We start from the raw sequence: 16,625 nt of genomic DNA on the forward strand, positions 1-16,625 counted from the left end.
TCTTACTGTATTTCAACAAAGTGGTACCTGCCTGGTTATTGATGGAGCATGTGACTCTTGATCTCGGGGTTACGAGTTCGAGCCCAACATTGGGTGTAGAGATTACTTAACAGTAAAATCTTGGAGTGCCTGGGTGTCTCAGTCAGTTAAGCCTCCGACTCTTCATTTCAGCTAAGGTCAGCATCTCACGGTTAGGGACGCCTGGGTGGCTCAGTCCATTAAGCATCTGACTTCAGCTCAGGTCATGATCTCACGGTTCGTGGTTCAAGCCCCGCGTCGGGCTCTCTGCTGACAGCTAGTTCAGAGCCTGGAGCCTGCTTCAGATTCTGTGTCTCCCTCTCTCTCTGACCCTCCCCTGCTCACGCTGTCTCTCTCTCTCTCTCTCTCTCTCTCAGAAATAAATAAAACATTAAAAAATTTAAAAAAAAAAAGATCTCATGGTTAGTTAGATCGAGCCCCATGTCTGGCTCCCTGCCAAGTGTAGAGCCTGCTTAAGATTCTCTCTCTCCCTTTCCCCCTCTCGCCCACTCATGCATGCTCTTTCTCTTTCTCTAAAATAAAAAATAAATAAATAAGCCTTCAGTTTGGGGCATGTGGGTGGCTCAGTCTGTTAAGCATTCAGCTTTAGCTCAAGTCATGATCTCACAGTTCGTGTATTCGAGCTCTGCGTTGGTCTCTGTGCTGTCGGTTCAGAGCCTAGAGCCTGTCTCAGATTCTTTGTCTTCCTCTTTCTCTCTTTACTCCTCCCCTGCCTGTGTTTGCTTGCTCACTCTCTCTCTCACACTCTCTCAAAAATAAACTTTAAAAAATCTTCAGTTTGAAAAAAGAAGGAAAAAAATAGTAGAACAGAGAAAAAGATAGATGAAGAAAATGAGGCAAAATCTTGATAATTTTTTTGGATCTTGGGTGATTCTACTTTTAAGTATAATGAAATTTTTGAGAGTAAAAAAATTTTTAAGAGGGGGGAAATGGTTAAATTTAGATTGAATTACAAAAGCAAATTGAAGTGAGTCCAACCATTGCTGCGGAAGTTTGGTGGAACAATATATTTATACTGGTGATTGGAGTGTATATTGGTACAACCTTCTTAGAAAAAACATTTTGGCATTGTTAAGGAGAAAAACTTTGATCAAAAAATACTTACTGTATATTAATTATAGTAACAAATCTAGTAGTAACAAATCCAGAAATAACCCTAAGTATACATAACAGTAGGGAGGTGATAAATTTTGGAACAGTTACATGATAGAGTATAGTCCTTATAAAAGTAATTTTTAAGGGCGCCTGGGTGGCTCAGTCGGTTGAGTGTCCAACTTCATCTCAGGTTATGATCTCATGGTCCATGGGTTCGATCGCTGCATCAGGCTCTGTGCTGACAGCTCAAAGCCTGGAGTCTGCTTCAGATTCTGTGTTTCCCTCTATCTCTGCCCTTCCTCTGTACTCGCTCTCTCTCTCCCTGTCTCAAAAATAAACATAAAAAATTAAAAAGTAATTTTTTAAAGAATTGATTGGAACATTGGGAAATGCTTGTTTTGTTAAACGAAAAGAACAGAATACAGTTATGCACACACACACGATATAAAATTGGTTTAATATACAATAGTAGCATCCATAGGGGAAACAAAGACTAAAAGATAGTAATACTGAAGTTGGTAGACTGTAAGTCTCCATTGGTGAAAATGAGTCAAGTTTTTCTTTATAAGAAGAAAGTTTTCCCCATAATTTTTCCAGTGTTATGTATACATATACTATGTATAGTATAATGTATATATTATATATAATATATATAATAGTGTTTATAATATATAACATACTTCTATATTATATACTACTATAAATATTACTTATTACTGTATAAATATTATATGTGCTTATATATATGTTTATATATATGAGAAGAAGATTATCAGCATGAAAAATAAGAAATGAAAATAGCATGTCCTGGTTCATAAATCTGTAGAAACTACTATTTTCTAGAAGTTTAATACAATTTTCTCTTTCCTATACATGCTGTCATTTGGTTATAAAGTCTTTTGTGAACACAGATTTGTAGAGTCTTCTGCTTGAATAGCTCAGTTTTTTATTTTCAGTCTCCATGTGGGTTGGTGGATTCACCTGGGAGAGGTTAAGTTCCCATTTTGTCTTTTTGTTTGTTTTGCATTGTTTTTCTTTGTTTACAGTTTCAGGTAAGACACGATTTTAAATTTTCCTTCCTGATAACTATTTAATTTTTGCTTCCTAGTAATCAAATACTTTTACTTTAACAGTTTTCCTCCTTAAAGTAAGATAACCACCTGACGCAGAACTCCTATCTGTAAAGCAAACAGAAAAGTGATATTCCTCTCCTCCCTCGTTCTAGATGTTTCCTTGTGGTATAAGGTTATAGCTTTTGGAAAACTGTTACCGTACATGATTGATTCATGATTATTTTCAACTGTACCTTTAAGAAAAAGCACATTTTAGGGGCCCTTCGGTGGCTCAGTCAGTTAAGCATCTGACTTGAGCTCAGATGATGAGCTCACAGTTCGTGAGTTCGAGTCCCATGTTGGGCTCTGTGCTGATAGCTCGGAGCCTGGAGCCTGCTTCGGATTCTGTGTCTCCCTCTCTCTCTCTGCCCCTCCCCTGTTCATGCTCTGTCTCACTCTCAAAAATAAAAATAAACATTAATTTTAAAAAATAAATAAAAGAAAAAGAAAAAGTGCACTTTATAGCCAAACACTGTGCTTTCATCCTGTATTAGTATAGCTGGTGTGGGGACCAGATGCTCCCATATTAGGTTTCATTTTATTAAATACACTGTGTCTTTTGGATGCCAGTTACCTCAGTGAGCACACAGGGACCAGCCCTCATAACTATATCTGTCAGAAGGCTTAGCGCACTATCCATAGCCTCATAAACGCTATTGGTAAAAAGTATTAAAAAAGAATGTTTACGACCTTAATGTATCAGCTATACTTTTAATTAAAAATTAAGTGTGTCGGGGGACCTGGGTGGTTCAGTTGGTCAACTGTCCGACTTTGGCTCGGGTCATGATTTCATGTAAGCCCCATATCAGGTTCTGTACTGACAGCTCAGAGCCTGGAGCCTGCTTCAGATTCTGTGTCTCCTCTCTCTTCCCCTCCTCTGCTCACACTCTGTCCTCTCTCTCTCTCTCCCCCCCCCAAAATAAATAAACATTTAAAAACATTTTTTTAGGGGCGCCTGGGTGGCTTAGTCGGTTAAGCGTCTGANTTTGAAAGAGTACTTAAGATTTTAGTCCTACTAGACACTGTATGAAGAAAAAGTTTTTTAAAATTTTTTTAGAGAACTTGCGAGCAGGGGAGAGGGTTGGGGGGAGAGAGAAAGAGAGAGAATATCTTGAACAGGCTCCATGCTCAGCGGGGTGTTAATGCAGGGCTCAATCCCACAGCCCTGGGATCACTACCCCAGCCAGAATCAAGAGTCAGACACTCAACCAACCAAGCCACCCAGACGCCCCCACCCCCCAAAAATCTTAAACATCAGAAGACATTTGGAAAATAATTTTCAGATTTCTGGTTTGAGATATAAATTCACAGTTTTACATTCCTCTGTCACTTTTTCTTCTCAGGGATCCATCTGTGTCTAAGTCTATAGAACGAATCTTCAAAATCTGGGAAGATAGAAATGTGTACCCAGAGGAAATGATAATGGCACTGAGAGAAGCTTTGAGTAAGTGTATTTTCTCTCCTTAAAAAAAGAAAAAGAAATCATTGAGTCTTTAAAATTATATATATTTTATAGATCTAATCCTACTGCTTGACAGTGAAAAATAAAGTTTTGGATTGGTCCCTATTTATTTAAAATTAAATACTTACAAAAATCTGTTTGAATTAAAATTTAAATAGAATTGGTTTGGGGAGGGTTGGATTTTGTTTGTATTGACTAGAGAAAGTCACACATATTACCTGATGATGGCTATCTGATCATTTTCCAACGGTTACTTTACTTTGAGCATTCTAAACTATTCATGTTTTTGTGTTTAACAATTACTGGCCTGTCCACTTACTGTTGGAGGATTTTTTTTGACGAGGTTTCAATTTCTAGTAAGCCATTTGATATTAAGCATAGATACTGAGCATTCTTCAGTCTCTGTTTTGGTTTACATTTGCAGTAAGTTGTGTACTTATTTTTAAAGTTATTTAGTTCCAATGTATTAGATGCATTTACTTGAGTCATTAAATGGAAGTTGGTGATATCTGACACCATGATCATTATTGGACTAGAAATTTGCTTTAAAAATAACAACTTCTAAGAAGCTGTTAAATTCTTCATTTGAATGTGTTAACTAGTATTTTTAAGCGTCCTACCCTATTCTTCTCAAAAATCAGTAATTTTATTGATGATAGAAGTCACGTTTATTTGACAGCTTCTTAGATATGGTGGGTGTTTTAATGTTTTTATAAAAATGAAAGACAAAGCAACAACACACAGTCTCGGATTGCCTTTTTTCAATGCTACAACTCTGACACTGAAGTGGACAGACAGAGCAGCTTCCCGTAATGCCAGATTGCAAAAACTGAAATGTTTTCCAGGTACCACTTTCAAAACTCAGAAGCAGCTGAAAGAAAATCTGAACAAACAACCGAATAAGCAGTGGAAGAAATCACAAAGTAAGGAACAAAATCTCAACTAATATAAAATTACCTCCACTTTTTGGAGCAGAAGAAAATGTAGACCATTTGACATCGTACCTGGCATACACCATGGGGAAGCCTGTGTTTCCCAGGCCTGGGAGAGTGACCCAGACTTCTCCTAAACAAGCCATCATGGAGTTACTTCTTTAAAAAAACCAAACCAAAACAAAAAACCCTTCTTTTAAACAAAGGAAATGCAGAAAAGGGGTTTAAATGAGCGAAGATTCAAAAGTAGTTGGGGGAGTGAAAGAAGAAAAATGCTTGATAGTGGCCAGGCTGACTCTCAGATTGAAAGATACATGAAGGTAGAGGCAGCCATTAAACAGCAGAGCTGAAGAGGAGACTAGGCATTAAGAAGCATGTATGTGGGAGCCATGAAATCCTTCAGATTTGGGGACACTGCCAGATTAGACCTGGGCCTCAAATCGTGGCCAGAAGCCCATTCTCTAACAGGAGCTCCTGCTGTGTTTGTCGTGTTTACCCAGCATGAGATCCAGGGAGTATTGCATGTGATAGGCTGCTGTGGGCCAAGCTGAGGAATATTGAGAAGGCCTGGAAGGTGTGGAGGGAACAAGGTAGAAGACAGAATTGGGAGGTAAAACAAGACACGTGGGATGGTGTTATTCCAGCAAGCATGTGATACTCCTCTTGATGCAGGGAGTCCTCTGACATCCTTTTGGTCGTAAGTTGCATGCTTAGGAACAACAAGAGTCATCATGTCAGCCAAAGTTGAACCACAATGGTAATGGACTTAGAACTTTCCCTGCCTGATTTTGCTGTGAATTGAGTCAGCAGAAAAAGAAATCCAAAGCTTAAATCGTAGGAATAGAGTTGATGTTTGTAAGTAAGTTTCTTCAGCCAGTGCTCAGGATTAATTGGAAGTCCCGCTCTTGAACACTCCTGATTGGAAGTATTGAGATCCTCTTACACTCAGACTAGGAAAAAAGGTACTTCATGTATCTCAGAATCTAAGGCTTTATGATTTAAAGGGTTTGTTGGAGGTAAGTAGGTTAGACATATCTAAATAGTGTATTTTTTGGGGCACCTGGATGGCTGAGTCAGTTAAGCGTCCAACTTTAGCTCAGGTCATGATTTCGCGGTTCATGAGTTCAAGCCCCACATCGAGCTCGCTGCTGTCAACACAGAGCCTGCTTTGGATCCTCTGTTCCTCCGCCCCTGATCTGCCCCTCCCCTGCTTGTGTTCTTTCTCTCAAAATAAACATCTTAAAAATAAATAAATAATACATTTTGATATTGGCCATGCGTGGAAGTGTTTAAATTTCATGTTTGAGGAATATGAATATTCAAGGAATATGAAATATTATAGGAATACTTACTAGGAATTATGTTATTACTTAAATATGCATATTTGACATATGTTCCTAAGTACACCCTTAATTACAAACTTGAAAATTTTCCTCAACTTTTTGTGTCTGTATTCTTAATGACCTTTTGTTTAATTCAACAGCATCCACGAATCCAAAGGCTGCTCTCAAGTCTAAGATAGTTGCAGAATTTCGAGTAAGTTAAAGAATTCATTTAATGTGCCAAAGCTTTATTCACCCCATATAGTCCAGTAAAATTTATTTTTATTCAGTTGTACATCAATTATATTTTAAACAAGTTTGAACTATTCTGAAGGAATCTCAATTGCGATCAGATTTCTTGGAGTTTTATGTGTTGCCCTAATGGAAGAATTAACTTTCTTCCAGAATATCTATTACCAAGCAAGTTCTGTACCAAGGCCCCCGACAAGGGCTTCATCCTTTGGGGAAGCACGACTAAGTTAGAACTTGCTTAGAGTTAACTATATTTATCTAGTTAAAATTTAAAGAAGATATAAATGGACCTTTGACTTAGTCTTAACCTTGTATGCATCAATTAGCTTTGAATGATCAAGGAAAGGATCTTTTAAAGTATATAACTAAAAATGTGGGTTTGGTATGAATATTGGTTCTCTCGGTTTTGTTAGGTTTTAGACATGTTTTATGTTAATGGGAAAGGATTGAGTAAATGAGTGATTTGACACATGAGATCTGGCTCTGCTCTGTCCTCAGTCCCAGGCCCTCATTGAAGAGCTGTTGCTGTACAAGCGCTCAGAAGATCAGATCGAATTGAAGGAAAAACAGCTGTCAACAATGAGGGTGGATGTGTGCAGTACGGAAACTCTCAAGTGTTTAAAAGGTAATGCTTACATCTTTTTAAGTAGAATACCTCATATTTTGTTCCCAGATCTGCTATTTTTCAATGATCAGACTGACCTCTCCCCTAAAGAGAACCTTAGATTTTGGACAACAGTTGTGGCACTTCTGATTTTCCAGGTAGTGACTTCATGCATATAAATTTCATAAGTAAAGTTCTGTCCTTCACATTGTATACCTCAAACTTACACCGTGTTGTATGTTAATTGTATCTCTCAATAAATCTAAAAAGAATAATAAAAACAATTTTGTCCTTTTCCTCTCTTCTAGTGCTTTCTTGCTGTATTGGGTTATATATAGACAAATGTATTTCACATATGTGACAATGTGGTTTGGGTATGTTCTTTACTATTTAAAGTTTATTCTAGAGAGAAAGCACGAGCTGGGGAGAGGGTCAGAAGGAGGGAGGGAAAGAATCTTAAGTAGGTTCCACATTCAGCACAGAGTCTGACGCGGGACTTGATCCCATGACCCTGCGATCATCACCTGAGCCAAAATCAAGAGTCAGATGCTCAACTGATTGAGCCACCCAGGTGCTCCTGGGTATGTTCTTTAATAAGGTCAGTGCAGTGCTCCATAAAATCTAGTTAGTTGCTTTCTTTTCCTTAGGTTGTAAGCTATATAATCATAAAATAATAATTAAAGGGGCACCCAGGGGACTCAGTCAATTAAGTGTCCGACTTGGGCTTAGGTCATCACCTCACGGCTCATGGGTTCAAGCCCCACATCAGGTTCTGAGCTGACAGCATGGAGCCTGCTTGGGATTCTCTCTCTCCCTGTCTTTCTGCCCCTCCCCAACTCAGGCTTTCTCTCTCTCTCAAAATAAATAAACTTAAATAACATACTAGAATGTAAGTCTCATGAAGGTAGAAATTATCCTTATTTGTTCCTTGCTGTATCCTAGTGCCTATAGCAGTGCCTGCTACATACAGGCATTTGATAAATATTTTTGAAATCATGAGTAAATGGCTGCCAGCTATCATTTTGTGTGCCTGTTTTGTTCTTGCACCATACTTTAAAAAGAATTTTTTTTAACGTATCTTTATTTTTGAGAGACAGAGACAGAGTGCAAGTCGGGGAGAGGCAGAGAGAGAGGGAGACACAGAATCTGAAACAGGCTTCAGGCTCTCAGGTGTCAACATAGAGCCTGACGCAGAGCTTGAACTCACGAACCGTGAGATGATGTGAGCTAAAGTCAGATGCTTAACCGACTGAGCCCCCCCAGGTGCCCCTTTGCACCATACTTTAAATTTAACGATCATTATCTAATTTAATCCTCACCCAGAAGGTATTAAACAACCCAGAAGCATATTAAAAAGCTCCATTTTGTACACAAGTCTGAGGCTTCATAGAGAGGTAGCTTGCACAAGTTATACAGTTGGTAAAAAGCAAAGCCAAAATTTCTACCCACATCTGAAGCCATATTCTGGTAGTGTCTGGGAAAGACTTCAGAGAGTTAGTAACCATTTGTAATCACTGTTGTTGAAAAAACAATTCATGGTTTGTACTCTTCTGATAACAAGTTATCAGGGATCTTCAGATGGGAAAGAAGAATTTTTAGCGTGATACACACAGAGGTCACTTCATTTTGACTTTTCTCAACCTCCATTTGCTCTCATTCCATGGTGAGTCTACGTGAAGAATAGAATAGAGCCTCATTCAGTTACTCCTGATTAGCAGCTCAGCTTCCAGTTTTCGAGGAAAAACAATCAACAGACTTTGGTTTAGCTGAACTTTCTTTTCTTCACCTTAATTACAGGAGCCTTGTGACACACACTCCTCGCTGCACTTGGGCAGGTTCCCATGAATTGTTTTTATAATATGCTTTGTGGGTTTTGTGATTTGGAGAAGCTCCTTTCAGGTGGAACTGAGGCTAAGAATATTACATACTAACACAGCAAGAACAGATTCACAAATTATGTAAAGAGGGTTTTTCTTCAAAAGATTAATTTTTTTATGTTTTCTGTTTTATGCTGAAACAATTATTTCCTGTTATTTTAGATAAGACAGGTGGAAAGAAGTTCTCCAAAGAATTTGAAGAGGCAAGTTCCAAACTCGAGGAATTTGTGAATGGTTTAGATAAGCAGGTGAAAAATGGGCCCTCGCTAACAGAAGCACTGGAAAATGCTGGAATTTTCTACGAAGCACAATACAAAGAAGTGAAGGTGGTGGCCAATGTAAGTAATAATTAAAGCTAACATGCATCGATTGCTTACCAGAGACCAGCGGCTGTTAACTCTAAGGGTTCTCTGACTCTAGGGGTAAACTTTATTACCTCCAATTCGTGGATGAAGAAGTTACTTTTAAAGATTAGGGACCTTGTGCAAAGTGGTAGAGCCAGCAAGTGGAAACGTGTAAATTAAGACCCGGTTCTTTCTGACACTAGAGCTCACAGGTAGCCTAACCATTGAGCTTTACTAAAGCCTAATGTTTTAGCCATTCACAATGCGTGTGCCAAGTTACTGTTATAGGATGTAAAATTGGGCAGAAGTATGTACACTTTCTTGTTTTACCACAAAACTGGAGGGAAACATTCTGTTACTACTGGCCTCTGAAAGAAACTTATTTATGCTTATTTTTTTACATGGTTTTAATTGCTACATCTGGTTATAAAAGTGTACAGTAGAGTAGATGCCACCAGTCGCACTTACTAGAAGCTGTCCCTTTTATCTCATTTAGCTCAGTTTTTTTTGACATTTGCCTTCATATTTCTGAATAATATGCCTATATTGTTCTTTCTTGATTTATCCTATTTAAGACATATCTATTAATTTTTTGGCACGACAGATAAGGCTTTTGCTTATATGCCACTTCCTCCTTCTCCCAACAACATTATAGAATTCTTTAAAAAAAAAAAAATTATAGGGGCGCCTGGGTGGCTCAGTCGGTTAAGCGTCCGACTTCAGCTCAGGTCATGATCTCACAGTTTGTGGGTTCGGAGCCCCATGTCGGGCTCTGTGCTGACAACTAGCTCGGAGCCTGGAGCCTGCTTCAGATTCTGTGTCTCCCTCTCTCTCTGACCCTTTCCTGCTCACGCTGCCTCTCTCTCTCTCAGAAATAAATAAAAATATTTTTTTAAAAAAATTATAGAACTCATTTATTTTTTATTTTTTAAATTTTTTTATTTTTTAATTTACATCCAAGTTAGTTAGCAGAGGATGCAATAATGATTTCAGGAGTAGATTCCAGTGATTCATTCCCTATGTGTAACACCCAGTGCTGATCCCAACAAGTGTCTTCCTTAATGCCCCCAACCCATCTAGCCCATCCCCCCACCCACAGCCACTCCAGCAACCCTGTTCTCTGAATATAAGAGTCTCTTATGTTGTGTTCCTCTCCCTGTTTTCATATTATTTTTGCTTTCCTTCCCTTATGTTCATCTGTTTTGTATCTTAAATTCCACATATGAGTGAAGTCATTCGATATTTGTCTTTCTCTGACTAATTTCGCTTAGCATAATTAACCTTCTAGTTCCATCCACGGAGTTCCAAATGCAAAATTTCATTCTTTTTGATTGCTGAGTAATACTCCATTGTATACATATATATATATACATATATATATGTATGTATATATATGTATATATATACCACAGCTTCTTTATCCATTCCTCCATCAATGGACATTGGGCTCTTTTCATACTTCGGCTGTTGTCGATAGCACTGCTTTGAACATTGGGGTGTCTCTGCCCCTTCGAAACAGCACACCTGTATCCCTTGGATAAATACCTAGTAGTACAATTGGTGGGTCGTAGGGTAGTTCTATTTTTAATTTTTTGAGGAACCTTCAAACTGTTTTCCAGAGCAGCTGCACCAGTTTGAAGTCCCACCAGCAGCGCAAAAGAGATCCTCTTTCTCCGCATCCTCGCCAACATCTGTTATTTCCTAAGTTGTTGATTTTAGTATAGAACTCTTTTAAATCTGTTGATTACCTTCGTAAATGGTAGTACTATATTTACTATTCTTTGACCACTAACTCTAGCCTCTCCACTTTGAAAATGTGGTGATTAACATCCCTCTCCTTTCCCATTAGTTTTCATTCCTTCCTTCAGTTTCCCAACTTCAGTAAACTTGAGTTTTACAATGTTAAGGTTGATAATATTTACATTTCACTCTAATCATAACTGTTACTTCCTTGCTCTAAAGGCTGAAAGTTAATACAGACAAACTTAACAGTACAACTGTGTAAACATTGTTCACTGTTGAGGTCTTACAGTAGCTATGGTTATATTAGAGATTTTTAATTTTTTCCTAGAATTTTTTTTGCATTGTTTGCCTTCTCATAGCCTTTTTTTCTCTCTTTCTCTAAATTCTCTTGTCTCATCAAGTATTATCAATTCACATTTTACCCAGAAACCTCCCTACCTGAACTTCTTCCTCCTGCTCCAGTTTTAAGTGGCAAGCTCTCATTTTAGGACTACTCTTCACTGATAATCTTAGTTGAGCACTCTGTTTTATAGATTCCATGTCTTCTTTTTTTTTTTCCTAATTAAAAAATTTTTTAATCTTTATTCATTTTTGAGATAGAGACAGAGCATGCGTGGGGAAGGGGCAGAGAGAGAGGGAGACACAGAATCCAAAGCAGGCTCCAGGCTCTGAGCTGACAGCACAGAGCCCGATGTAGGGCTCGAACTCCCAGACTACAAGATCATGACCTGAGCTGAGGTTGGACACTTAACTGACTGAGCCATCCAGGCGCCCTTTTTTTAAAAATTTTTAATGTTTAGTTTTGAGAGATAGAGACAGAGTGCAAGCAGGGGAGGGGCAGAGAGAGAGGGAGACACAGAATCTGAAGCAGGCTCCAGGCTCTGAGCTGTTATGTTACCAGAGAGCCCGACGCAGGGCTCAAACCCACCCAGCCCCACCCCACCCCCCATGTCTTCTTTTTTTGGTTTTCTGTCCTGTTTTGGTAGAGCACATTCTCCGTTAATTTCCCTAAATGGGAGCTTGTGAGAGAAATTTTTTCTGAGTCCTTAGATCTCAAAATGCCTTTATCCTGTTTTCACATTATTAGTTTGGCTGTTTGAAAAGCATTTTCCTTCACAGCTTAAAAGGCATTACTCCACTGTATTACTGATATAAAGTTTTTGCAAGATCTTTTGTGGGGCACTATTTTTTCCTGTCTGGAAGCTTTCAGGCCTCCATCCGTAGTGTTGTGAAATGTTTACAATGATATAGCTGTATATGAAGTTTTGTTTTTCATTCATTATGGGCTGTTTGAAGGGCTCTTTCAGTCTAAAGATTGGTGTTCTTCATTTGTGAGATAATTTCGTTCTCTTCTAGGTTCTCATGTTTTCTCAACCTTGATCTTTTTGTTCTCCTTTCTGGAAGATCTTGAGGTGTTTCCCCTCTAGTTATCTTGGTCTTTCTTTTATGATTCTAGTTTTTGTCAAAAATCAGATAATATCTCTGTCCATTTATATATATATATTTTTTTAATATTTTTATTTATTTTTTTATTTCTAGGAGAGAGAGAGAGACAGCGTGAGCAAGGTAGGGTCAGAGAGGGAGATACAGAAATAGGCTCCAGGCTCTGAGCTGGCAGTCAGCACAGAGCCCGACGCAGGGCTCGAACCCACGAACCGCGAGATCATGACTTAAGCGAAAGTCGGACGCCCAACCGACTAAGCCACCCAGGCACCCCTCTGTCCATTTATATTTAAGAATGAAGTATGAAAGGGGCTCCTGGGTGGCTCAGTTGGTTAAGTGCCCAGCTCTTGGTTTTGGCTCAGGTCATGGTCTTGAAGTTTGTCAGCTTGAGCCCTACATTGGGCTTTATGCTGACAGTGCAGAGCCTGCTTAAGATCCTTGTTTTCCTATCTACCCATCTCTTCTCATGTTAATGGTCTCTCTCTCTTCTCAAAATAAGTAATTGAACTTTAAAAAATGAGGTATGAAAAAATTGAGAAGCTTTCTCTACAGAGATATGGATTATTTATTCATGGGTTTAACTAGTAAAGTCTGTAAAGGTGAAGAGTTGGCTGTTACTTGGCAGGAGTTGCCCTAAATGTCAGAAGGTTAGAATTTTTTTTGCCAGGAAATTTTCATTCTTTAGTGAGGTCACAATATTTTGCCCAAGTCATAGTGCCTTGGCTGCCAAAAATGGAGATTTCGAGGGAGGTGGTATTGAGTGTTTGGTAGTCACACTTTTAATTAATCATCCTGATTTCAACCCCACTACTCACTCTACCTTTCTGTACTCCTCATTTCCTACATAAAAGCTGCTCAGGGATTCTACAAGTCGGATCAGCTCCGTTCCCCTACCGCACACTCCTAACCTCATTTTTCTCTCCCGCCTCATCACTTCTTTCTTACTCTTCCATCCGCCTCCTGTCTTCTAAAAATTTGTAGAAATATTTTTCCCCGCTAGCCTTCTAATTATTGGTTTATACCTTTGTATTAAAAAAGTATTTTTTAATGTTTATTTTTGAGAGAGAGACGGGGAGACAGAGCTTGAGCTGGGGAGGGGCAGAGAGAGAGGGAGACACAGGATCTGAAGCAGGCTCCAGGCTCTGAGCTGTCAGCACAGAGTCCAACGCGGAGCTTGAACTCAGTTGAGATCATGACCTGTGCTGAAGTAGGAAGCTTAACTGACTGAGCCACCCAGGAGCCTTACCTTTGTATTTTGTTGTTGTTGTTGTTGTTCTTGTTTTATTTTGAGAGAAAGCAAGAATGCTAGCAAGGGAGGGGCAGAGAGAATTCCAAGCAGGCTCTGCACTGTCAGCACAAAGCCTGACATGGGACTCCATCTCCTTAATTGTAAGATCATGATCTGAGCCAAAATCAAGAGTCCTGTACTTAACCGACTTAGCCACTCATGTGTCCCCCCCCACCCTTGGTGGTTTGTTTGTTTTGTTTTGTTTTGACTATTCATTTTATAGGAATCCCAGGAGGGAGACACAGTGACTAGGAGTGGTCAGTTCACCATTTTGACCCAAAAGACAATTCAGTAATTCTTGAATACTGACATACGATCTCTTTCTTAGGAAATCATTTAGTCTGCTTTGGAGGATCGTCAACAAATGAATGGGGGAGGTTTATTCAGCAAGTATTTATTGAGTACACATAATTGCACTTCTGTGTAATAAATGCTATAACAGCTGTAACTGTAAAATGCCATATGAACAGATTGAATAGGTGCTTTAGGTAATTTGGGACTGAGGAAGGAAGATATGGAGAAAAATTTCTCAAAGGAGCTAAACTCTGAAATTACAGTGATTAGTTCAGTGAAAGCCCGTATCCTCTGAAGAGCATATCTGAAAGCATGTGAACATGAGAGTGTGGCAAAATTGGTGGACCTGGGAGTAGTTTCTCATAGCTGGGCATGAATGAAGAAGTGATAGAAACCCTGGAGAATTACTTAGGAACAAGGTTCTGGAAGGTCTGTATTCATTCTAAAGTCTGGGAATTTTACCCTCAAAGCAGTGGAATGCAGTTGTAGAATTTTACTTTTTCTAGTGATGTGGTCAGGTTTGCATTTTAGAATAAGGAGAGGCACCCAGGCGCCCATAAGTGTCTGTCTTTTTTTTTTCTTTTTAATTTTTTAAAATGTTTTATTTATTTCTGAGAGAGATAGAGTGTGTAAGCAGGGGAGGGTCAGAGAGAGAGGGAGACACAGAATCTGAAGCAGACTCCAGGCTCTGAGCTAGCTGTCAGCACAGAGCCTGACACGGGGCTCGAACCCATGAACTGTGAGATCATGACCTGAGCCGAAGTCAGACATTTAACTAACGGAGTCACCCAGGCACCCCCATAAGTGTGTCTTTTAAAATCAGCATCCGAGGGCCACCTGGGTGGCTCCGTCAGTTAAGCATCCAACCTCGGCTCAGGTTGTGATCTCATGGTTTGTGGGTTCAAGCCCCACATTGGTCTCTGTATGGACAGTGTAGGGTCTAACAATTGTCTTAATTGGAGTGTTTATTGAATTTATTGATATGCTTGAATTTAAGCCTACCATCTTGTACTTGCTTTCTACTTGTGTTGTCCTTTGTTTCTTTGTTACACCTTGTTTTTGTTTTTTACTCAAAAATTGTTTTTTAATTTTTTTTAATGTTTATTTATTTTTGAGAGAGAGAGAGAGACAGTGCGTGTGTGGGTGAGGGGCAGAGAGAGAGGGAGACACAGAATCTGAAACAGCCTCCAGGCTCTGAGCAGTCAGCACAGAACCCGATGCAGGGCTGGAACTCACGAACCGTGAGATCATGACCTGAGCTGAATGAAGTTGGGCACTTAAACAACTGAGCCACCCAGGCACCCCTACTCAAAATTTTTAGGGTTGATTTTATCTCGTTCTTTTACTTTCTCTTTCCTTTATTTTCTTTCCCTCCTTCCCTCTCTCCTTTCCTTCCTATCTGCCTCTGACTTTCTCTCAGTGGTTGCTCTAGGGATTCAATATACATCCCTAACGTCTCCTTAAACTGAATTATCTTAATTTAATATTAACTTATTATCATATCTTAAAATAATATTCTATTATTTCATATATAAGGTAAGACCCTTAAAATAGTAGGATTCCCTTCCCCTAAGCCTCTATGCTGTTACCTATTTTACTTAGGTGTATTTTATATAGTTTATACTTTTTTTATGTTTATTTTTTGAGAGAGAGACAGAGGGTGAGTAGGGGAGGGGCAGAGAGAGACGGAGACACAGAATCAGAAGCAACCTCCAGACTTGAGCTGGCAGCACGGAGCCCGCCCTGGGCTCAGACTCACTGACCGTGAGATCATGACCTGAGCCAAAGTCGGACACTTAACCAACCGAGCCACCCTGGTGCCCCACGTTTATACTTTCTTTTTCAGAAGTAGACTTTTATTTACTTCTTAAAATTTTTTATAGTTTATTTATTTTTGAGACAGAGAGAGACCAAGCATGAGTGGGGGAGGGGCAGAGAGAGAGGGAGACACAAAATCTGAAACAGGCTCCAGGCTCTGAGCTGCCAGCACAGAACCCAATGCAGGGCTCGAACCCACGGACTGCAATATCATGACCTGAGCCGAAGTCGGATGCTTAACCAACTGAGTCACCCAGGCGCCCCAGAAGTAGACTTTTAAAGAAATCAAGTCTTTTGTATTTATTTACATACTTACCATTTTTGGTGTTCTTCATTCTTTTTTGCAGATCCACTTTTCCATCTGGGATCATTGCCCTTCAGCCTAAAGCCTTTAGCATTTCTTGTTGTAGATCAGGACTTCCAGTGGTGAATTTTTCAGATTTTGTTTATCTAAAAATATTTTTATTTTTGAGAAGTATTTTCTCTGGGCATTGATTTTTTTTTTTTTTTTTTTTTAAACCTAAGAATGTTACTCCATCTGGCTTCCCTTGTAATGAGAATTCACCTGTTTGGGGCTTCACTGAGCACTTTGGGTCTGTGGTTTGGTACCTCTCCCTAAGTTTGGAAACTGTTGACCATTATGTTTTAAAATATTTTTTCTCTTCCATTCTTTCTCTTTTCCTAGGATTTTAGTTACATATCCCATGTATTCTTAGATTTCTGCTATTTTACAAATCCTTTTTTCCCCCTCGGGACTACTTTTTGGCTAATTTATATTTACCAGTCTTCAGGTTCAAATATTCTTTCTTCTACTTAGCCCATTCTGCTAAAAAAAATATAATAAAACAAAACAACCCACAACCCATTTAAGGAGTTTTATTTTAGACACTGTATTTTACAGTTTTAGAATTTTCATTTGGTTCTTGATTCTTTTCTCTGTTGACATTTCCAATCTGTTCATCCATCTTTCATCTCTTCCTAGAAATTCTTTAATGTACTT

At 39.0% G+C, this 16,625-nt stretch overlaps 1 protein-coding gene across 5 annotated transcripts in view; it reads left to right on the forward strand.

Moving 5' to 3' along the window:
- RPRD2 (regulation of nuclear pre-mRNA domain containing 2) overlaps nt 1-16,625 on the forward strand; it is a 90,308-nt gene that overhangs the window by 49,499 nt on the left and 24,184 nt on the right. For 3 of the 5 annotated variants that reach the window (XM_077772498.1, XM_077772500.1, XM_077772501.1), the window contains exons 3-7: nt 3,590-3,690; nt 4,554-4,631; nt 6,124-6,176; nt 6,713-6,839; nt 8,858-9,033. In XM_077772498.1, coding sequence (XP_077628624.1) covers nt 3,590-3,690; nt 4,554-4,631; nt 6,124-6,176; nt 6,713-6,839; nt 8,858-9,033 — 535 coding nt within the window. The remainder of the gene's footprint in view (nt 1-3,589; nt 3,691-4,553; nt 4,632-6,123; nt 6,177-6,712; nt 6,840-8,857; nt 9,034-16,625) is intronic. The other 2 variants (XM_077772499.1, XM_077772502.1) reach the window with 1 other exon arrangement.

Source organism: Crocuta crocuta, unplaced genomic scaffold, assembly GCF_008692635.1.
Source record: "Crocuta crocuta isolate KB4526 unplaced genomic scaffold, BGI_CrCroc_1.0 scaffold415, whole genome shotgun sequence".
NCBI lineage: Eukaryota > Metazoa > Chordata > Mammalia > Carnivora > Hyaenidae > Crocuta > Crocuta crocuta.